The sequence below is a fragment of the Phoxinus phoxinus genome (genome assembly GCF_949152265.1).
Source record: "Phoxinus phoxinus genome assembly, chromosome: 3".
NCBI classification, from domain to species: domain Eukaryota; kingdom Metazoa; phylum Chordata; class Actinopteri; order Cypriniformes; family Leuciscidae; genus Phoxinus; species Phoxinus phoxinus.
Window position 1 is genome coordinate 14,035,079 of NC_136878.1, and position 24,061 is coordinate 14,059,139.

At 38.7% G+C, this 24,061-nt stretch overlaps 1 protein-coding gene across 1 annotated transcript in view; it reads right to left on the reverse strand.

Annotated features, from left to right (window-relative positions):
- The window catches only part of LOC306995309 (globoside alpha-1,3-N-acetylgalactosaminyltransferase 1-like), an 85,918-nt gene extending 82,693 nt beyond the window's left edge, over positions 1-3,225 (reverse strand). The window contains exon 1 of the mRNA XM_079606813.1: positions 3,128-3,225. Coding sequence (XP_079462939.1) covers positions 3,128-3,189 — 62 coding nt within the window. The 5' untranslated portion in view covers positions 3,190-3,225. The remainder of the gene's footprint in view (positions 1-3,127) is intronic.
- Between the last annotated feature and the right edge of the window lie 20,836 nt (positions 3,226-24,061).

A 24,061-nucleotide genomic window follows, 5' to 3' on the forward strand; every position in this document is an offset into this window, starting at 1 on the left:
CCGTTTGCTTTGTAATAACGATTATAGAAGTGAATAGAGACCTACCCAGCTTTGCATGAACAGTGTTGCTCCTTGATATTTTTAGTCCCAGCCTCCGTCTCGATTACCGGTAGTAGGATATGCGGTGGTTCATTTTTTGTCTGTGACCGGTATGCTTTTGTCTCTATTTGGATGCTTTGTTGTTGCTTGGGTTTCACCTGTATGTCTTGAATATACCCTTCGAACGCATATTGCAGCCCCTTTTACCTTCTTCTATCGGACACTGTATTTGCTGCTTTATAAAAGTTTGATAAAATTTCAGCAGGAAGAGCTGTCACAGCATAAGCCATGTTGATACCAAACCAGAGCCCATACAAAGTTGACGGACGTAGCAACAGTAACTAAGGGGGGCGGGGCTTAGCCAAAGGTGAATTGGGTACTTCACAGACCATGCAAGTATCAATTTAATGAGGTGCTCTGAAAATGAAATGCTGATTGTTCTTTTCATAGTTAGATGGATCTTTCCCATAGTTCCATTTCCTGCTTCCAATTCCATTCTGCCACTCACCCTTTTACCTCTGTATGTATGTGTGTCTTTGTTTTTGTTTAGTTATGTTTGTGATTTAGTTTATAAAACTTGTGCACAATATGTATTTGGTTCTGATTCTCTGCTTGCAACAAAGGCTATTTTACGATTTTGAAAGACAAAGAAATAAAAAAATGTCTGTGGCCATGAAAAACTTCCTTTTCTTAGAATAAATTAATAATCAAAAGAGTTTGTTGGACGAACTGATTAATTGATTGTAATATTAATTTGGCTACATTAAGTTAATTCAATAACTGACCCAAATATTTATAATTAATCATAACACGTTATGAGCTATTATTTATATTTCCCCTTTGAGCTAACACGTTACACACACTGCATGAAAGGTAATTTTCAAAAATCCATAATAGGGGCCCTTTAAATGGATGATTTTCGCACTTCAGGGCCGTGACGAGTATATATGTCGTCCAGTGGTTGTCCAGACACCCTAGGCACAACTTTAAGCAATGGCCCTGAACGGCAGTCCAATGTCATAATTGTGACAACACTGTAACAACCTTCACCACACAACATAGTTATAGCAACCTTTTGGCCATGTTCTTAAAACGTTGTTATAAGGTTGGTTACGTTGTGTCAACGTTCTCTGTTTGCTGGGCAACACCTTTAGAAAAGACGGCACCAACTCCCGCAAAGACTTCAGATGACGCAAACTCTAAATCAACATGCACCAATGCTACATTTTTCTAAATACCATAATCATTTAACAAAGGATTCATTACTTCAATGTAAAAAAATATAACTTTTTTTTTTTTTTTTTACACGGTTCGATACCAAATAGGTAGTAGCTATCGACCCTATTTGTGTGTCATTTGGAATAAAACTGACAAAGAACCGTCTAGAACTGAACATGTTGAACAAGCTGAGCAAGTTAAGAGGGTCACATCCTTCAGCAAAACTAAATATTTCCATTTGTGTATGTCCAAAATGTTTTGTTTTCCAACCAATAACACCGATTCCATTCACCTTTGTTGTATGTATAGCTAAAAGAAAAATACTTCCCTGTTGTTTGCTGTCATACAAACAACAATGATCGACAATGTTTGCCATTTTAATAATAAAAAATGCATACCAGCAAACTGGCAGCCTGTGTCACGACAGCTATACACTAATAAAACAATGTTGTTAGACCAAAAAAACTAAATCCCTGACAGGTAAAAGAAAACCCACTCATTATTAGAGTTGTCAAATCTTGATCACAGATCAGAACATTCAGAGTGCAAGTACAATCAGAGCTCGCCTATCATATCCACAATGCGTTTACATGCACGTTCTGGCTGACTTTTCCATTAGTTAACATGACATGGTTAAATTCAGATGGTAATATAATATATGAAGTTGGGTGTCCACCTTAGAGATAATACCCATAGCCTATTTATAATGAAACAATCATATTTAAAAATGTGATATTAATATAATAAAATATTTTTTGATACTAGGCTACTGTAAATCTATAATAAATTATTATGGGATCTCCATCAATGCTTTCGTAATCTTTACTGTTTAAAATAATTTTGTTTCTGTGTTTTTAAAATACATTTTTATATTAACATATTTTAATTAACAGTAGGCCTATATTCATTTAACAAAAGTTTATTTATTTTTTTATCAAAATAAACAGAAAATAGTACATACCTTACTATATGTTTTGAACAAGTATTAACTTAGACACTTTTTTTTTTTTATCTAAATATTTAAATCAATACTGTGTGTTTTTATGTCATTTGATGAGTTAGGCTACATGTAAAGCATAATAGCCCAAAAAAGGATTTCTTTAAGTTTACTTGAAGATAAGACATTTTCGTTCAGATTATAAATGCTAGTTTAACCCTGGATAGCTCTGATTTCTTTTTGGATAGATTTTTTAGGATACCGAAGTTAAAAACTTCATATACCAATTTTACTCTATGATAAGCCATCACAAAGCAGACAATCTGATTTTGTTGCTTGCAAAAGGCATGGAGTAAGAACTTATAATGTGACATTGATGAAAATGACTGGGATGATATTATCAGACTACCCTTGAATATTTCAGTCTGCAACAGATTCAAAGAAATGCAATTTAATATTGTGCATAGAGTATTTCTCAACTTCTGAAAAATGACTCAAGTGCTTCTACGAGTTTACATTAATACTGACTTTTGCCCCTGTTCTTTCCGTGGTTAATTTGATTTTCTTAATTTTTCTTGTAAATGTATGATCGAAACTTTTTTTCCCCAAATAGTAATACTATTGTAACCCTTGAGAGACAAGACAAGGGAGGCTCCGTTACTGAATTTATAATCGGAACGCAAGGAACACTAAAAGCCGAACTCACTCGCTCGTTTCTCTCTACTCGGCCTTTTCCGAACTCCCCGCATTAACCCATTAACTGCCGGTGCAAAATAAAAACATAATGTCACAACAATTATAGAGTCCGTGCGCTGTTACACTATTAAAAGTTATTAATTCAGGTAGGACACCACTGAAGGCATGTGTGACTATTTGTCAATTCACAAACCAAATAGAAAGTCAAACCAACAAATAGTAATAAAGATTACATACCCACTCAGTACCATCCCAAAGACTACAAGAGTCATGAAAACAAGATTATGATGGTGTGGCATTATTCCTGGATTACTTGTGTCCACCAATACATGAAGTAGACTAAACTGGAGGTTAAGCGAGAGGAATAAACCAAGAGAGATTTAGAACAAGGAAGGAGGAGTGTGTTGCCATGGTGATTTCAGAGTCTGTTTTATGGTGTGTAACCATAAGATCTTAACACCTTTTAACCAATTTATTTATTACAGGTTAGGTAAAGTAAGTTGAGTCTGGCCTCAATTATAAGCATTTTAAAATCACTTATAATTTGGTCAGTGTTATGTTCTTATTAAAAGTCTTACAGCATTTTTTGTTTTCCTGATTTCCTTTAAGGTTCTAGGAGTAGAACCACATTACTTTGTGTCTTTGAGCACACACACATAATCACACTTTTCTGCTCCTCTTTCTCATGGGTTGGCACAGCCACATACATAACCAATTACTGTACATCTATGCCAAAACAATATACGCCATCTTTTACAAACAAAAATAAATAACAACATTGAATGCAAGGCATTATATCCAATACATTGATATGTGTAGCAAAAAGGCATCTACAATAAACAAGGAGGCAGGTAATTACACTTTCTTGATATTATACAACAAGTTAAATAGACAAGGAATCTTGTCTATTTAAGGAACCTTAAATAGACAAGGAACCTATCAAGGAACCTTAAATAGACAAGGAAATATCCAGTGGGGCTCTGGATAAGAGCACAGGTAAATAATATCAGTCTCAAAGCCATTAGTCGATGATGATAACATTATAATAAGCCCCAAAGTCTTCACAGGGACAGGACTATTAAGACTATTTTACTATTTGAACATATATACTGTGAAACTCACGAATATTCATTATGGATTTTTAATTTATTGGATGTAGTAAACAAAATAAAAATGTGTGAATTCTCTTGAAAATGTAATATTTGGTGTAAAACTGAGTTAAGGTGAAACCAACATCAGGAGTCAACTCAAAAGAGTCAAGAAATAGCTGTTACGCTAAGGCAAGGGCGAAGCGGAGAGATAATCCATATGCAAGCACTTTAATGAAACAAACAGGTAATCCAGGGCTAACTCAGAACAGGAACATCTACAAGCAACAACAACCGACAAAACGACAACTGAAGCACAGAGGTTTAAATACACAGGCAAACAAGCTAAACAAGATAACAAGGGGGCGTGGTTAATCAGAAACACCTGGGAAGACTAATAAACAAGAAAAACTACAAAGGACTACAAAACATGGCACAGAACAGGAAATAACAAAGTCCACACAAGACAAGGGGAACACAAGACAGGAATCATGACAATAGCCTTATATGAAGAAAAAACATGCCTGACAGGAAGAACTAAGAACTGTGATCAAAACTAAATTTCTAGATAGCAAGGTGTATCCAAATCATCATTTTGGTTGAGATTGACATCTCAAGGTTTAAATTTTGTTTGATCAACATTTAAATTTTGAAAGCTGACAGCATGGGTGGTGACAGTGACATTGAACTAATATTTATTATGGATGATAGAATCATGCAAGAATATCTTTGTGGAATGCTAGTGGGTGTTACCCAATCAGGGAAGCATTTTCAAACCGCTATGGGTATTTTCAACTGCGTTACCTTTGTTCTAATTCACTGGGGGTTATAGGGGACGGGCCTTCGGGTAAAATTGAAAAACTACACGGTTACTATCGTAACCTCAGTTCCCTGAGATAATGGAACGAGTATTGCGTAGCTATACGCAGTGGGGGAAACTCCCTTTCCTCGATTTACTGAAGCTTATATGTAAAACGCATTTGCAGCTGCACAGCTAGCACATTGAGCATCTGACTGTTCATAGGCTGTGCTGCAGCAACTGCACACCCAATGGCGCGCCATTGACCAATGAGCGAGCTCTACGTCATGCACGTCAGTGCCCCCCGAGGGGAGAGGCCTTAACCTATAATAGCCCCACAAATTTGACATTATAGCAGGTTTTAACGACTGAAGCAACAACTCTCCAGGTCACTATGGTGCGGCCGGCTATGCAATACTTGTTCCCTATCTCAGGGAACTGAGGTTACGATAGTAACCGAGTAGTTCCCTTTCGAACGGTCCCTTCGTATTGCGTAGCTATACGCAGTGGGGACGCCATGCTAAACATCGCACCATAAGTAACTGGTTACCAGAGTGACTCAGGACCCTTGCGCGAGGATATGTTTGTTAGTCAACATTTTGAAGGGCCGTCTCATGGGAGCCTTGTTCAAACGTCTCAAGTCTAGAATGGGTCTGAGACTGCCGTCTTTTTTCAGGATTAGAAAATAGCGGCTGTAGAAACCCGAATTTTTTAGCGCCGGGGGGATTATTTCTATCGCCTCTTTTGCTAATAAATTTTGCACTTCGGTGCGAAGCACGTGACCTGCACTGCTTCTCACCGAAGTCTCGATAACCGCCTGAAACTTTGGGGGTCTGCGAGCAAATTGGAGCGAGTAACCTCGCTTTATAGTGTTTATGACCAAACTCGACACATCGGGGATGGCTTGACAAGCCACCACCTGTGTGGCTAGGGTTCGACACACTGATTGGGATGGGTCGCCTAATATATGGGGACCTAGCACCCTTATACTGTGATTTGTGCACATACTGAGTGTTGGACTGACTGTGCAGGCTTTCGCCTAAGGCAGGGGTCGGCAACCCAAAATGTTGAAAGAGCCATATTGGACCAAAAAAAAAAATCTAATCTGTCTGGAGCCACAAAAAATTAAAAGCCTTATATAAGCCTTATAATGAAGGCAACACATGCTGTAAGTGTCTATATTAGCTTTATTAGCAAAATGATAAGTAGGCTACAAATACAATGAGAAGGCGACCGTTGTTTCGAATCTGTCACTTTATTGTTTCCATGGTTACACGTCATTGTTTGTCACATGACACAGCGCAACCACAACACAGCGCTGAGTGAATGATGATCTGCTTTTATGTAATTTTTCCTTTTTTATTAACATATTCACACATTTATTAGCTTATAGTATGAAACACTGATATTCCGATTGTCAAATATGTGGATGTGTTTTGTTTTATAAACACCTTTATAACGATCGCGTTAGTTGAGCTGTATGCGGCGCCATGTTAGTTTGTGCCACAGTTCAGAGAATCGGATCTGTTGGATTTACAACACGTCAATTCATCCACTTCTCCCGAAATACATGAAAGTAAGTGGCTGGTAAACTGGGAGAAGAATAGGGTAAAATGTAAAGCTATATACACAATGTGTATCTGATATGAATAAAACGTGTCGTCTTTTTATATTATAAAGGATTATTATTGCCGCTTCCATAGACATCAGTGTATATTTTACAACATCAAATTCATTGGTTTTTTTTAGTACCTATGTGATTCTTAAATGTCTTAAACCTAAAATAACCATTATGTTGTTGAAAACACTGAATAGTTGTGATATATGACAAGGCAAGGCAAGGCAAGGCAAGGCAAGGCAAGTTTATTTATATAGCACATTTCATACACAATGGTAATTCAAAGTGCTTTACATAGAAGAAATTAAAATAATCAAAAGAAATAAGAATAATTAAAACAGTTTAGAGTAAAAAATAAAAATAAAATAAAATAAAATACAGTGCAAACAGTCGGACGAACAGTGGCACAGTGCTCATTCAGTAAATGCAATGTTAAACAGAAGTGTTTTGAGTCTGGATTTGAATGTGGCTACTGTAAGAGCACACCTGATCTCTTCTGGAAGCTGGTTCCAGCTGCGGCTGGCATAATAGCTAAAAGCGGACTCTCCTTGCTTTGAGTGAACCCTTGGTATTTCTAGCTGATGTGATCCTAATGATCTGAGTGATCTGTTGGGTTTATATTCAGTGAGCATATCTGCAATGTATTGAGATCCTAGGCCATTAAATGATTTATATACCAGTAATAATACTTTAAAATCAATCCTAAATGTGACTGGAAGCCAGTGTAAAGACCTGAGGACTGGTGTGATGTGTTCATATTTTCTGGTTCTGCTCAGGATCCTGGCAGCAGCGTTCTGTACGAGCTGCAACTGTCTTCTGGTCTTTTTGGGAAGGCCAGTAAGGAGTCCATTACAATAATCCACCCTGCTGGTGATGAAAGCATGCACAATTTTCTCTAAGTCCTGACTGGAAACAAAGCATCTAATTCTTGCAATATTTTTTAGATGATAGTATGCTGATTTAGTTATTGCTTTGACATGACTACTGAAGCTAAGGTCTGACTCTAGAGACACACCAAGATTCCTGACTTGATTTTTAGTTGTTTGACCTCTAGAGTGGAGGTATGCATTCACCTTGAGAACTTCATCTTTGTTTCCAAACGCAATGACTTCAGTTTTGTCTTTGTTTAACTGAAGAAAGTTTTGGCACATCCAGCTGTTTACTTCATCAATGCATTGGAACAGGGAGTCAATGGGGCTGTAATCGTTAGGCGATAGGGCTAAGTAGATCTGTGTGTCGTCTGCATAGCTGTGGTAAGAGATTTGGTTCTTTCTCATTATTTGGCTCATTGGGAGCATGTACAGGTTGAATAGGAGTGGCGCAAGAATTGAGCCTTGAGGAACTCCGCATGTCATGGATGTCCACTCAGACTTATGGTCTCCTATACTCACATAATAACCTCTCGCTTCTAAGTATGACCTGAACCATTTTAGGACTATCCCAGAAAGCCCCACCCAGTTTTCCAGCCTGTCAAGAAGTATGTTGTGATCGACAGTGTCAAATGCAGCACTGAGGTCGAGTAGTACCAACACTGATAATTTGCCTGTATCAGTATTTAAGCGAATATCGTTAATTATCTTTATGAGCGCTGTCTCTGTGCTGTGATGCGATCGGAAACCAGATTGAAAATTGTCAAAGTATCCATTCGAGCTTAAGAATTTGTTCAGCTGATTGAAAACAACTTTTTCAATGATCTTGCCAATGAAAGGAAGATTTGAGATCGGTCTATAATTGCTTAATATAGTCTTATCAAGATTACTCTTTTTTAGGAGGGGTTTGACAACTGCAGTTTTCAGGGAGTTTGGAAAACTTCCAGAGAGAAGTGAGGCATTTACCACTTCTAGGAGATCTGCTTCTAAGCTGTTTAACACACTTTTGAAGAAAGATGTGGGAAGAGCGTCAAGGGCGCAGGTTGATGTTTTAAGGTGCTGTACGGTTTCTTCCAAAATTTTGCCATCAATTTCTTTGAAATCAGACATAGTAACTACTTTCTCAGGTTGTGGTCTGATCTGTCTGACCCCAGTGCAACTCAAGGATGTGCTGATCACCTTTCTGATATTATTGATTTTCTCAGAGAAGAAAGAAGCGAACTCACTGCACTTGCTGTCTGAGAGCATTTCACTGGGAATCTGGCTCGGGGGGTTTGTCAGTCTCTCTACAGTAGCAAAAAGAGTGCGTGTGTTGTTTAAGTTGCTGTTAATAATATTTGAGAAGAAAGTCTGTCTAGCTTTGCCTAGTTCCATATTGAAAGCATGGATGGTGTCTTTGTAGATGTTATAATGGACTACAAGTTTTGTCTTCCGCTTTTCTGCATTGTCTTTTCATATTTTGCACTGCTGTTGAGTTTCTCCAGGGTGCCTTTTGTCTACCACTCTTCCTGACTTTCACAGGAGCAATATCATCAATTACACTTTTAACTTTTGAGTTAAAAGAATCAAGGAGAAAATCAACAGAGTCAGCAGATATGCTTGGTGTTAAAGATATAGCCTTCATAAATAGTACACTAGTGTTCTCATTTAAGCATCTCTTTTTGACAGACACAGATCTAGCTTCAATGGCAGGAGAGATCAATATATCAAAGAAAATACAGAAATGATCAGACAGTGCTACATCCTTAATAACAATCGATGAAATGTTTAGACCCTTACTGATAAGTAAATCTAGAGTGTGTCCACGATTGTGTGTCGGTCCATGTACATGCTGAGTCAGATCAAAAGTTTTTAAAACAGTTTTGATTTCTTTTGCCATATTGTTTTCTGCATTGTCTATGTGAATGTTAAAATCTCCAGAAATAGCAAAACAGTGAAACTCTGAGGAAATGGTTGATAACAGTTCTGTAAAATCCTCAGCAAAGGCTGAAGAGTATTTTGGAGGCCTGTAAACAATGATTAGTAAAATGCGTGGAGCACCTTTTAACACAATACCCAGATATTCAAAAGACGGGTAATTACCAAATGATATTTGCTTACATGGATAGACATCTTTAAAAAGAGCAGCTACTCCCCCACCTCTCCTACCCGCTCTGCAGACACTCATAAAAGTAAAGTTAGGAGGGGATGTTTCATTGAGGACAGTTGCACTGCAGTTGTCTTCTAGCCAAGTTTCATTTAGAAACATAAAATCCAGGTTGTATGTGGTTATTAAGTCATTGACTAGAAGTGATTTATTTTTAAGTGAGCAGATGTTTAAGAGTGCTAACTTAACAGTCTTACTTTTTGTCCGCACAGCAGTCTTAGTTTGGCGTGTAATAGGCACCAGATTAGATGGGTTTGCTGTACGGCTTTTGAAGGCCTTAGACTTTCTATCATGTAATCGAACAGCAATAGAGAAAGATACAGGCACACAGGGTTCCCGCTTGTTCTGTAAACATTTGAGAAAGTTACTGTTATCATAGCGGGGACCCGACACATATCACTGAGAGCTGGTATCAGTTGTTTTTAGTTCACCTCGAGCCGGAGGAGGAGGGTGTGAGCCCTGTCGTTGAGGCAGAGCCCGAAGAACTCTTGCAGGAGGAGGGGGAGGGCGAGCGGGGCCCGCAGGCTTTGGTGGTTTTGGGGCCTGCCGTTTTTTGGTTGATATCTGGGGGCTTGCAAAAGAGTGGGATAGTTTGGTTCCAGCATAGACCAGTTTTTCCATTCTCTCTGAGAAGCACAGAAGTGGAGATGCTGGAGATAGAGATAGCGTGTCTGGTGAGAGGGGCTGTTGTTGTTCTGGTGTTATCGGAGGCTGTAATATGCTGTCCTGGTTTCCCTGGCTGTTTTCCAGGAAGTCGTCCTTGGGTGCTGAATCTTGGAGCAGTTCTAGTATGTCACAGTCTGTCTGTGGGCAGGGCTCAGCTGAGATTGTGTCCGTGAGCAGAAGTTGTTGTGGCTGAGTGGTGTTATCATTGTCCTTGTGTGACGTGTCAACCGCATGTCCATTCAGGTGCTGGAGTGATGTCCTGTGGTCATTCATACTGTGTCCAGGTGTGTGCGTGCCATTCAGGTTGAGTGGATTGGCACACACTGCAGAAGGATGATTGAGGGAGAAGTAGATATTGTCCTTTAGCACTCTTGAACCAAGTTTGTTTGGGTGGTGTCCGTCCTGTTGGAACAGTTGCCTCTGACTCCAGAAAAGATTGAAGTTGTCAATGAAGTTCACTCCTTTTATATTGCAGGTTTTTTGGAGCCATGTATTAAGCCCAAGCAACCGTGAAAACCTGTTTGTTCCTCTTGCTGGGAGTGGTCCACTGATGAATGTTTGTACTTTCAGTCTTTTAAGTGTTTCAAGAAGTTCATTGAAATCCTTCTTAAGGAGTTCTGACTGCTCTTTATGAATATCATTTTTCCCCACATGAATGATGAGTCGATTTGCAGTCTTATGTTTCATCAGAATGTTCTCAAGTTCCCTGTTTACATCAGAAATTGTTGCTTGTGGAAGGCAGCACGTAGTTGTATCCCTGCTACTAGTGTGTCGGATAATGGAGTCACCCACTATCAGAGTCGTGTGCTCGGCTGCGCTCTGAGCTCTGTGCCGCTGTCTGCTCGACCTTGAGCGCAAGTTAGCATCAGTGTTAGCTACTGGCTTATCCAGTCTGTGTTCGATCACATTCATCACGTTTGGAGATTCCTCATTTACATTCATTAATACTTCAAATCTGTTCTCAAGATGTATAGGCGGTGGTAGGAGACCAGTGTTTGCAATCCTTGTCAGAGCCGTATCTGGGGTAGAGGATGCTATTGCGGCAATATGTGATACTCGTGACAATCTGATGTCTCGAGTGCCTTTGGGTCTCGCTCCCTGTGTGTGCCATCGATTTGTAAGTCGATCGGCTTGTTTCTCTACACTCAGTATGGCCTGTTGAGGATCAGTAGATTCATGGGGCTCACCTGCTGTATGCTGAGGGCGTCCATGATGGAGCTCTGTTGTGTGTTCCGTCTGGTTTGGTGGTCCCGCAAATAACTTTGTTTCAAGAACTGCAATCCTTTGTAAAAGTCTGTGGCAGTTAGTGCAGCAAGTAGATTCCAGAAGAGGCATTTTCTCTTATCCTTATGCAGTTGTGTTTTCTCTTCCCCGGAATGTAAGCTTTCAGTGGGAGGCTGGTCGAATAAAATAATTCAGCTTTTTTGTAGTAATCCAAGCGTTTGAGCACTGTGCTGATTTGCTGAGGTTAAAATTAGTTGATAAAAGAAGATAAAATATAAAAAATATAAAAGCGATAGAGCAAAGCGCGGAGCAGTAAGCAAGAGCGTCCGAACAGTAGCTGAGCAGGAAGTAGAACATGACAAGCACTGAGCGCGTCCGTCTCTGGCTCTTAATGGTAGACTCCGTCAAGTCTTACCATTGGCACAAACCCAGCAAGCCAAGACAAAACTGCGGATGTCACGAGCCATTAATGTCCACCAGAATCATTGCCTGACTAAAAAATTGCTGCGATTAACTCCTGGATGACAAGCTACGTTACAACAATGCCCCCACTGAATCAGACCGTAATCCCTCCGGTACAAATAATCGGTTCGGTGGGCCACCGGGCGGAGGCGTTACCCCTTCTAAGGCCGTCTTGACCTTCGACTCGATCTCCTATGTGAGTGTGGGGACAAATATGGTCTCTGGTAAAATGCACCCGGGAGTGGACGGGCGTTCGGAATGGTCAAAAATATGCGGTAAAGGATCGGGTTTGATATTTTTTTGGAACCCGGGCGGTACGAGAGAGAAAAATCAAAACGACCGGAAAAAAAGAGCCCACCTAGCCTGCCTGGAGTTGAGTCTTTTGGTGGTTCTGATATATTCCAAGTTCTTGTGATCGGTCCAGACATAAAAGGTACCCCCGACCCTTCTAATGCCATGACGCCATTCCTCTTACGCCAACTTGACCGCCAACATCTCTCTGTTACCAATGTCATAGTTGCGTTCAGCAGGAGATAAACGATGGGACAAAAAATGTGCAAGGATGCATCTTGTCTGTGGGAGAATGTTGGGAAAGAACTGGGCCTACCCCCACCTCTGATGCGTCAACCTCCACCACGAACTGATGTGAAGGATCAGGGGCTATCAAGATGGGAGCCGAAACGAAGCGACTTTTCTGTTTTGCGAATACAGCCTCCGCTGTATCGGACCACCTGAAGGTAGTTCTGGGGGAGGTCAAGGCAGTAAGAGGAGCGGCTAGTTGGGTGAAATTGCGTATAAAACGCCGATAGAAATTGGCGAACCCCAGAAACCTCTGTAGGGCCTTACGGGAATCTGGACTTGGCCACTCTACCACAGGAGCATTTCACCCGTGGGAACATTAATCTTTATTGAAAGTGGGTCATATATCTAGTCGAAATGTAAAATAATTTTCGAATTTGGTGCCTTCTTGACCGAGAAAAGACAGAAAGTAACTTCAGGGTGCGTTTGTATGAAAGACAACTCCCACAATGCACCACATTGCAAAGCTCCGCAAGCCACTCCCACTAATCTAGAACGGCGCATATGAGGTATCCGCCTATCAGAGAAATCACTCTTCCGTCTACAAAGCTAGCTAACCACCAGAGCTTGAAATTAATTTCACAAAACATTTAAGCCAGTTGGCGAACTCATTAGTTAAAGGTGCAGTGTGTAATTTTTAGCGGCATCTAGTGGTGAGATTTGCGAATTGCAAACAGATAGTCACTTACGTCCTATCCCTCCCTTTTCAAACTCGAATGAGAAGCTACGGTGGCCGACATAGGATAAAAGATGTCGTCGTCTGAGTCTGAGTCAGCAGAGAGCAAATCAAGCAATGAGGTTTCTTTATATTATATATCAAATTATATGTAGCCTACTTAATTATTCAGTAAAACCACATGTTATTGCGATTGTAATTTTTACTTGTTCATCATTGTGTTAGTATTTTATTCACTAACTTTACCATAGCTTGTTTCCATGCTAGTAAGATAAGAGCTATGGATAAGAGCATCAAAGCAGAGGGGAAATATCTAACATTACTATGTCCAAGGCGTCGTTCAGACAGGATGTTTTTCTCCACGTTTGCAGAGTCAGGGACAACCTGAGTATGTACCGGAATATGAGGGAAATAGACACGCATTCATGCGTGACAAAAAAAAAATCTTTAACTTTTAGCAGGCAAAATATTTTTTTGTAATTCTGTGAATTACACTAGGCAAATCAAAAGTAATACTACCCATCGGATGAAGAAGGGTTAGCTCTCCACGGAACATAAAATATTCATTTTATTTACATTTTTCGTGTTCGCAATAATGAGGAAAAAACAATGTTTTTGACAAGACGTGACAGTTCTCCCTTACAGACGCGTCCAGAGAGACTTCAAAGAAGGCACAAAGCCTTTCTTTAAAGTGAATTTCGTTTTGTATTAAATGTATCTTAATTTTAATCAATTTTTCATCAACAAATTGCCTGGATTTAATAAATAAGAAGTAAATATAGCAGACAATAGATAGGCTAATCACGACACGGAGGCGCGTGAACTGGAGCGCGTCTCATAAATGAACCGAAACTCAGCGTATAAGGTAGTCTACTTCACAGACCTGAAAAATATATATATATTGAAATGTCTTCTTTTAAACAGAACAATTCAAAATGAAAGAAAACAGACTGCTCTCTGCTTATGTAATCCGTATGAAATGTGCATTCTCTCTGGCGCATTCACTAGGCTACTGCGAAGATTCACTAGGCTACTGCATCGTCAACTTCATGTTTATTAATAAACAATTAAAATGTCTCCTTGCCATATTTGACATTCATAATCATTGCTTTTGCCGGAGCTTTGTGACAGCTTTTAGGCACTTTATCGGCAGCGCCGCCGCCACCCGTCACCACTGCATCAAAAACATAATTGCGTGATGAAAACATGATGAAAAACATGAAAAATAAACATCGCCTAGAAAGAAAACACAGAACAAATAGCCTAATGCGAATACGTCCATCTCGCGAATATGCAGTCTTCTTCATGCCACAGAGGCCGAAATCATAGTATGGCACTCCAGTAAAAAATAAATCGCTATACAAATATATCAGACGCAGCCCGTCTTTATTTACAAACTTGGACACCACACGCGGCTATTGACTGACCACGATCAGGTAACTTAGCCTACTTGCATTTTTTTTTTTTTTTACAATTAAAACTAAAAGTGTGTTGTAACGCAAGCGTTAGGCTACTGAACATGTACCGAGTAAAATATTACTTTGATGTAATGTATTCGAGTGATGGCTTTCCAAAGGAACCGGGGAGCTGTTACCGAGGTTTGTATTTATAAAGTTATACTTTATTATACAAGGTTATTAGCCTATATTCCGACCTGTTTGCACTTTATGACAAACCACAGCACACAGTGATTTCTGGCTTCATCATACTTCCTCTTCTTCTAAGCAGATTTACCCTCCATCGGCTCTTGTCCTAAACAATATCTGCGTCTTTTTCTGCTGCTTCTCATTCAAGTTAGTGACGAAACGCGCACTGTAGCGCTGTTTGTTCGCTGTCGGCTACGGTAGAAACATGACGTCACAATATGTCGATCTTCATGGAAGGGGGTGCCCGCGCTCATGTAGATATAAATGACTCATTCTAAGGTAATAAAAACATAACGGTTCTTTAAGTAAGGTCTTTATACACCACTGAAAACATAGTTATGGATCTTATATTGCATTTCTGTCAATAGATCATCAGAAATATTACACATTGCACCTTTAATTACTCCTCGTTTGTATTTATTTCGAAATGGTGAATTATTGCATGGTACCGGGATGTTCAGTCAGAATAGATGCGGTGTGGAACTATGATGGTTCACAACACAAACGTCCGTGTCCTCGTCTGATTCAGAGATTTCGTCCAGGAGAAATTGGCATCGTTGAAATTCTTTGCAGCAGACGGACTCGATCTCTGTGTCCGTATGCGCACAGGCACCACCACTCCGCCCCAGCTCGAGCCAGTCCGGGCTTCTCGTCCGCGACAGGCATGTCTTCTGCCTCGGCTGCACTCTGCAGAAGCCGCCGGCGCCTCCGGTTCCTCCATAGACCTCAGCTGCTCGTCGCTATACTGTGGCTCATAAAGGTAGCCACGAACATCCGTTTCTAACATAACTTCGTCAAAATAAAAATCCTCCCCAATGCATCCGTCTGAAAATTCAGTATTTTCCTCCATATTTTCGAAAAGTTTCTCCCGGTGAAATCAAACGCACTGGCACTGATCTGTGATAGGTCTGTTAGCGCATTAGGTAAACCCCCCTATGGGCGGGTTTGAAAGGGTGGGAACTTGTGCTTGTAGTCTTTACAGAAATCCCCCCTTTTTACACTTCCTCTTACAATGACGTCAAATTACGATTTTTGCGTCATTGTAGGAGGAAGTGAAAAAGGTAAATAGTGGATTTCTCTCGTCGGAAAATGAGAGAATGTTGCACGACCATTCAATAGTATTACTGGTTTTCTAACAATGGACCTCTTAATGCAAATGGGAGTGGAGTGTCCCTTTAACCTTATCAGCATCCATACGCACTCCCTCAGACGAGACGATGTACCCTAGAAAAGAAACAGACTGTGCATGAAAATTGCATATTTCTCCGCCTTGACAAAAAGCTCATTCTCTAGCAACCTCTGAAGTAGGGATGGGCAAGAGCGATCGAGTACTCGCGACGATCGATCATGAAAACAATGATTGCCCTGACTTAAAAAAAAAAATATTCACATTTTTTCTGATTGGTTATTGCGGCATTTGGGCCGGTTCCTGAGGTCTGATTGGTTACCGTTAGAGAGCACGCCTTCCAGACAGGCGAAATAAAGTGAAACTGGATTTGAAAATGCACACTGCAGTGATGCCAGGAATTATTTTGATCATGAAATACAGTTAAGTGCAAGATGTGCAGCGCTAATCTATATTACATAACATTATACTGAGAACACGATTGTAATAGAATTTTGTAAATTCTTTGAGCATTAGTTTTTCAGTGCTGTTAAAGGAAGCTCGCTCACGTTACAAGACTAGCACGGTCAAGTTCATGTGCGCATTCGCGTCCTTTTGTGTAGATGTAAGTTGCAAGGTTACTTTTATGTTGTCTCTGATTAATCACAAATAGAAGACGTGTTAAATTTAGTTTAATAACCAGCTAGCAAAAAACTGCAGTTTACCGACCGTACATTCACTCTTCTGTCTGAGCTCCATTGCAAGATGGAAGATGGTTGTGTAACGATTCTAGCTCAAATAAAGAGAATATAATTTTAATAACTGATCATGAATATGATCGGGGATCGCATAGGCTACAGAGATTAAATTTTCCCATAAAGGGAACACTTGCCCATGTGTCTATATGGACAATTAAATACAAGGGATTTAGAATCAATGATCCATACAGGTAGGCAAAAATAGATAAATTGTGGATATTAATAATCAATCATAACGAATTATAATTCAGCATTAATATATCAATTGATATATTAGAATATATATACTAGAATAGATAAATTCTCGGGATAATCCTTAATGGAATCAATTTGTTATTAAACAAATCTATTCGTTCAGCGAACAGATCGCTCGATCTTTATTGACTTTATGTACGCTATCCTTGTATAGAATCTCATGGAAAGGCTATTTTCTGGCCCTGAAAAGTAACTTTCCTGTTCTATAAAATACTAATTTAAGTATCACAAATGTAAAGCTTGTAGCTTAGATCGAACATTTAAGGGACTTCGAGATATGAGCATTAGGCAGTTCGTTCCAGTAAATTAATATAATGCATTTAATAAATGAAACTACAAAAACATGTGACTACAGTTAAACACGGAATATATAGGCTACAACAAGATCGTAGTGAATAAACGAAAGCGGAAGAAATAAGAAAGAGAGAGAATGAGAGAGAGAGAGAGAGAGAGAGAGAGAGAGAGAGAGAGAGAGAGAGAGAGAGAGAGAGAGAGAGAGAGAGAGAGAGAGATCAGAATGATTGTAAGATGGCAAAATGACAGACAAGAACCTACGAGAGCCAACAATTTATCTCCCTGAGCTGGGGTAAACAGTCTTAACGTTTTAAAAGCTCATTGAAGCTAAATACTTGCATAGAGTTTGTATGTGTGGCTGAGGGACGGAGACGCTTGCGTTTGGTCCTTTGTCCGCTTGTCCTCGAGGTTCTTGAAAGTGAAGTTGCTTTGAAGATGGAAGTGGACGAGTGTCCGAAGAAGACTCCGAGCAGAAGAGCGCCGGGCACGCGAAGAGTTGAGTGGAAGAACTGAGTAACTGAGCGTCGGCTCGCTGCAGGCCGTCCTCTCTTAAGGAGTCCTTGTTCACACCTTCTTCTGCGTGAACGACAAATCACCTTTGGCGATTTGAGAGCGGGAAAAGTTCCTTTGTTCGTCGAGACAGTTCATCTGCCTAAGTTATGCCGGTGACGTTGTAATTCGGCAGTTATACTCCAGAAAGACAGTGTGCATAGAACCGTACTTCTTATTGCAATCTGTTATCGAGATTCGAGTCAGGCCGAGACGGTAACAATGTTACCAAAAACTATGCGTTTGCGAGACAGGGATACAGAAATACATTCATGTTCATAGTTAAAAGCATTTAGGATTCGATTTAAGATAATTAGAAGGTCGTAACTGTTACTATGAACGGTCTGGCATGCAATGCACACAGAAATATTGTATGGAATATTTACAACTTAGACAGGGCTTTTACTGTATAAGTTCCGTGAGTCTTGGTGTCTGTGTGTGCGTTGGAATGTCTGGAGCGCACAGTGATTTTAATTTGTTTGAAGCTCAGAGGGGAGTTTGGAGGTGTTTCTGTTAAACTCCCACCCGGCCACAAACGTGTCAATGGGGCCATCTCTGCAGACTTTCTGGCACCACTAAGGTGATTTGCATTTTAGGGATTCAGGGAGTTAAACTCTCTGGATCTTCAACTAAAAATGTTTTCATTTTCAGTATGAATAAATCATGATTCGGGTCCAGATTTGAGGCTATCCTGTATCTTATATCCTGCTCCCTGATCACTCTCAGGTAATTATTTGTATTCCTGAATCTAAGTATTTGATCTTATCTCAGTGTTTCCTTCTGTATAAAAGGTGAGGAATGTAAAAAATCTTTATTCAGTCTAGGGCTGCAAAACTGGAGGTCCACACCTGATCCAGCTAATAAAGTTCTTTCAGGCTTATTTGAAAACTACACGGAGCAGGGTTGGAACTAAACTCTGCAGGCCTATGGCCCTCCAGGAACTGAGTTTTGCACCCCTGGTTTAACCCAATGGAAATCAGAAGTCTACTGGATGATGCGGCAATGTTCCGATATTTCATGCTTGATAATTTCAGGTAATTTAAATGATAAAACCGCTTATTGGAATAAGAACTAGTATCTAATAAATAAGAACTAGTTTAATGAATAAGTACTAGTATCTTTAAAAAGGTACTAGTACCTAAAGAATAAGCACTATCTAACGAATAGGCACCAGTACCTAAACATATATTTGTGTCCTTTGTAGTACATTGTGAGGACCAAATGTCCCCACAAGGATAGTAAAACCTGAAATCACCTAGATAGTGGGGACCACCGAGTGGTGTTTTAATTAATATTAATAAACATACTAAATTATGTTTTTCTTTTTTTTTTAAGAAGAAAGTTTTCTTTGATGGGTAGGTTAGAAGTAGGGTTAGTGTAAGGGGATATAATCACAGTGACCTACATAGTGGGGACCACCCAGCGGTCCTCTCGAGGGAAATGTATTAATAAACATACTAAATTATGTTTTGTTTTGTTTTTTTTAATGCAGAAAGTTTTCTGTGATGGGTAGGTTAGAAGTAGGGTTAGTCTAAGGGGATAGAATATACAGTTTGTACAGTATATAAAATCATTACGCCTATTGGAGAGTCACCTCAAAGATAGCAAAACCGTGTGTGTCTGTCTGTGTGAGATCATTTTCATACACATGCAAACATATTGGGAATCAGATTAGTAAAGCAAATGACTTGGGTGTGAGTGTTGTATGACAAGGTACACCCATCCCCTCAGATGTTTTACATACACCACCAGGACACAGGGTGTGAGTGGTGAGTGCAGTAGAGTGTGAGTGCAGTAGATAAAGTTACATTTCCACATCTGCATGCTAATGTTTCTCATAAATAACCATGTACTAGGCCCCCTAATTAGACAGTGACAAAGTTCTGACATGGGGTTGTTTCCTGGGAAAAAACTGTCTAGCATGAGAAACCTTGGTGTCATTTTTGAGAGTGAGCTTAAATTTGACCGGCAAACCAATGCTGTTGTTAAGAATAGTTTTTTCCATCTAAGATCAATATCTAAATTGAAGTCTATCCTCTCTTTTGAAGACATGGAGAAGGTTTGTTCATGCCTTTGTGTAATCCCGTTTGGACTACTGTAATGTATCTGGGTGTGAGTCAGGCCTCTCTCTCCCGTCTGCAGCTTGTTCAGAACTAAGCTGCCAGACTTTTAACAGGTACTAAGAAGAGAGAGCATATTACTCCAGTATTAATGAAAATACATTGGTTACCTATACGATACAGAATCCATTACAAAGCGTTGTTGTATGTTTTTAAGTCTCTGCATGGCCTAGCACCAGAGTATGTTACTGATTTAATTCCAGTAGATCGCTGCGCTCAAATGATCAATTGCTCCTCATGGTTCCACGATCTCGTTTGAAATGTAAAGGTGATTGAGCTTTCTCTGTTGCAGCTCCTAGGCTCTGGAATGACCTTCCTCTGTCTGTAAAATCTTCTCCTTCATTGGGTGTTTTTCAGAGTGCGTTTTTAAAGTTAGGTTTACTTTTCGAGTCATATTCTTCTATTATAGCAAAAAGTTTTTTAGCATTTTTACTTTTCATCATTTTAAGGGCATTTGTACAAGAAAGAAACTCATTGTGAAATACACAAAAATTAGGTTTCACTTTCAGATATTTAGATTTGTGTATATAAAATCAAATGTAACTAGAATAAGGATGTTATTAGCCAAGAATTTGTCTTTGTTGCTTTCCATAACAAGTCCATAAATAATTTCTTTGTGACTCACAATTTTTGGTCTGTGTTTTTTGTGATAATATTGAAACTACTGATAATTAATTTTTTCATTGTATGCATGTAGAGGCTTTATGGCTTGATATTCATGACTGGCTTTACCCAAAGGTTCCTTATCTTGAAGTCTTCTCTCACAATTACTAGTTTCAAATCTAAATCTTCGCTGTACAAATTCACTGGATGGATATACAGTACACCATTTATAAGTTTAAAATGGATTTCCTTATAGCTTTGGGAGTTAATGGGAATTTTAAGTAAGTTGTTCGTAACCTGTGAATTATTATTTTTTTTTTAGAAGAACTGTGAAATCATGTTTATATATGATGTTATAGGGAATAAGATAATTATAAAATAATTTTATTTGGAAGTTTACTTTCTTTAAGGCGAGACACTACAGGTGAATAGGGAAATATTTGTAACTAGCAGATATCACCATGAAACTTTCCCAGTTGATTACCTACATTAAGATGAGAAAAAAATGTATTACAAGTTTTAATTTATTGTTTAAATATGCAAATTAGGCATTATCTAATTAAATATGCGCTAATTTGTCTATATTTTAAAAAACGAAATCTCAGAATTGGATAAAGCCAGGTTCAAAATTATTTTTTCATTGTGTTCACATATTAGATGGGGAAAAAATTACAGAGGGATTTATGGATATCTACTTTTGTTATCCTGTAAAACAGAATATACTGTCAATAGCCTTAAAAAATGTATTTTCGCCATGTTTTTTGGAATAAAATGTTATATAAATCAGGCTAGGAATAATATATTTACAAATCCCTCAGTAAATGTCTTCATAATATAACTAGGTACAAGACTGGAAAGTTTGGTGTGTATAGGTGCTACTGAAGAGGAGATTTCGGACTTGGAGTATGAGAGAAAAGTCATTTTGAGAAAAAGGCATTTAAAGATTTGTAATGTAAAAAATCATACTTTTTTAGTGGAAACAACTATTTACTGACACAATATCTTATCAAATCATTAGCAACAACAATACAAACGACCTAAATCACATCAAAACTTATAAACACAGCATTTATGGCCTTTAACTGAGCAGAAAAACAGTCAAAAACACACATCTGAGTGTCAGAGCGCGTCACGTGATGCTTCTGAACCAATCAGGTTGTCAGAAATTGACATCAGCCAATGAGATTTCGCTTTTAGGGTTAAATGCCCATTTTACTTTCACGATTGGTTACTGATTAAAAGGAAATGACCATATTTGGATCCGACAGCATTGTACAGAAGAGAGAGAGCTTTCCAGACATGTGCGTGATTAAAGGAAGAACACAGAGATCGCGGAGCAGCGCGTTGATTTAGAACGGCAACTTTTGTTGAATTTCAGAGAAATCTACTGACGCAAATAGACAAAGTGTAGTAAAATAAAGACCTAAATGTGTATTTTGGACTTTTTTTCAGCACAAGTCTGAAAGAAAACATGTTATTGAAGACAAATAGCCCAAAATCTCAAAATTGACCAGTGAAAAAAAAACGATGTTTTTGCCTGCCGTGTCTCGCCTTAAAATCAACACCTTCAACTAAAAGTAAGGTGGGGGAATCGGAGTTGAAAAATATCCTTGAATCAAACATATGAAAGAGTTGGAGATAGGTTTAATCATAAGTTAAATGTGTTCTGACTACAGGTTTGTGACGTAGAGGCGGAGACGGTCGAATCCATTTGCAGATATTTATTAAAGGTGATGACAAACAGAGAAAAATCAGACAGGAACTCAAAAGATGTCAAGGGTAATCCAGAATCGAAGTCAAACAGGCAAAGTTCAGAGGCAGGCAGCAAAGGTTCACAAAACGAGTTCAGAGTCCAAGTTCAAACACACGAGATCAAATCCAAGCACAGAGAAAACAAGGGTTACACACTGAGACAGAGGTTGGGTAAAACAACACTTCACAAATGACACTTCTTCTTCTTCTTCTTTTCGATTAATGGCAGATTGCAACCATGACTATAAGGTGCATACCGCCACCTACTGTACAGGAGTATGTAACATGAGCTATATTGTGACTTATATCATAAATAAAATAAAAAAAATAAACAAATAAAAAATCCTACTATATAACCCTATATTTTTAAAATATTGTACCACTGCTTCCTGAGTATCATTAACCCAATCTCCTATTGTTCCTATCAAACCTTCAATATTCCATTCTCTTCCTGCCTGTCTTATTTTTAAATTTAGACTCCTTCTCTCCTCCCTATATTTCCTACAGTGTAGTAGTACATGTTCAACATCTTTTTTTGACCCACAATCATAGCAGTCCTCTGTTTGACTTTTGCCTATTAAAAACATTGTTTTATTTAACCCTGTGTGATCAAACCTCAGCCTGGTTAAAACGCACTCTTCTCTTCTATTATTTCTAATTACACCCTGTGCATTAACAGATTTTTGCAATCTGTAATAATTCCTTCCACTTTTATCCACATCCCACCTACCCTGCCATTTCTTCATCATTTCTTTTTTAATTATTGCCTTAACCTCCCCTTTTCCAAGGGGTATACTTATGATATCGTTTGTCCTTGTTGATCTTTTTGCAATTTTGTCTGCTCCCTCATTCCCTTTTATACCTATATGAGCAGGTACCCAGCAGAATCTCACATCTATTTGTAGTCTCCGTAATCTAAATAAACTTTGTTGTATTTCTAGCATTAAATCTTCTCTATTAGATTTCATATTTTGAATGCTATAAAGCACTGATATAGAATCTACACAACATATCACTCTATCTTAACTTCCTCAACCCACTGCAGTCCTATAATAACTGCCATCATCTCTGCCGTATATACTGAAGACTGATCAGGTAATCTTTTCCCAACATTTAAGTGCATTGTTGGTATATACACTCCTATTCCTATCCTCTCCATTTTTAGATCCGTCTCTATACACATCTAAGTAACTGTAATATTTGTTCCTAATATATTGACTTGCCAGGTATCCTTTCCGACTCTCTTCCCATTCATTTTTAAGTTCCAATATATTTAAATCTATCTCAGTTTTTGGAAACAACCATATAGTGATATTACTAATAGGTGTAGGTGAATTAATCCAAATATTATTTATTCCATATTCCTCCGATTTTGCTTTGGTTACCCATCCAAAGCCATTACCTTTAAAATAACTATACTCCCAACATTCCTGAATAATACTCTTTGCATGGTTTCCATAAATCCCTTTAAGCGACTCCAATATGTAAGCATGAGTTTCTCTCTTCTCAGATCTGATGGTACTTCACCTAACTCTACCTGTATTGCTTTAATTGGTGTTGATCTTATTACACCCGCACAGATCCTCAATGCTTTATTACTAGCTCTATCTAACTTCTTTAAATGTATCTTAGCTGCTGCTCCATATACATAACATCCATAATCTATTGTTGACCTCATTAACGCCCTATAAATGTACAATGTGGATTGTACACATTGTAGGATTGTTTATTTGCTCCCCTGTCTTTCCCCACTACTGCTCTCATTAAATTAATAACTTTCTTGCATTTTGATTCCACTTTTTCAATATGTAATTTCCATGTTCCTTTTTGGTCTAACCACATTCCGAGATATTTAAAATTATCTACTGTTTCTATATTGTGGCCATATAACTGCAGTTTCTGTTTTTCTATTCCTTTCTTCAATATCATATGACAAGACTTACTTGGAGAAAGCTTAAAACC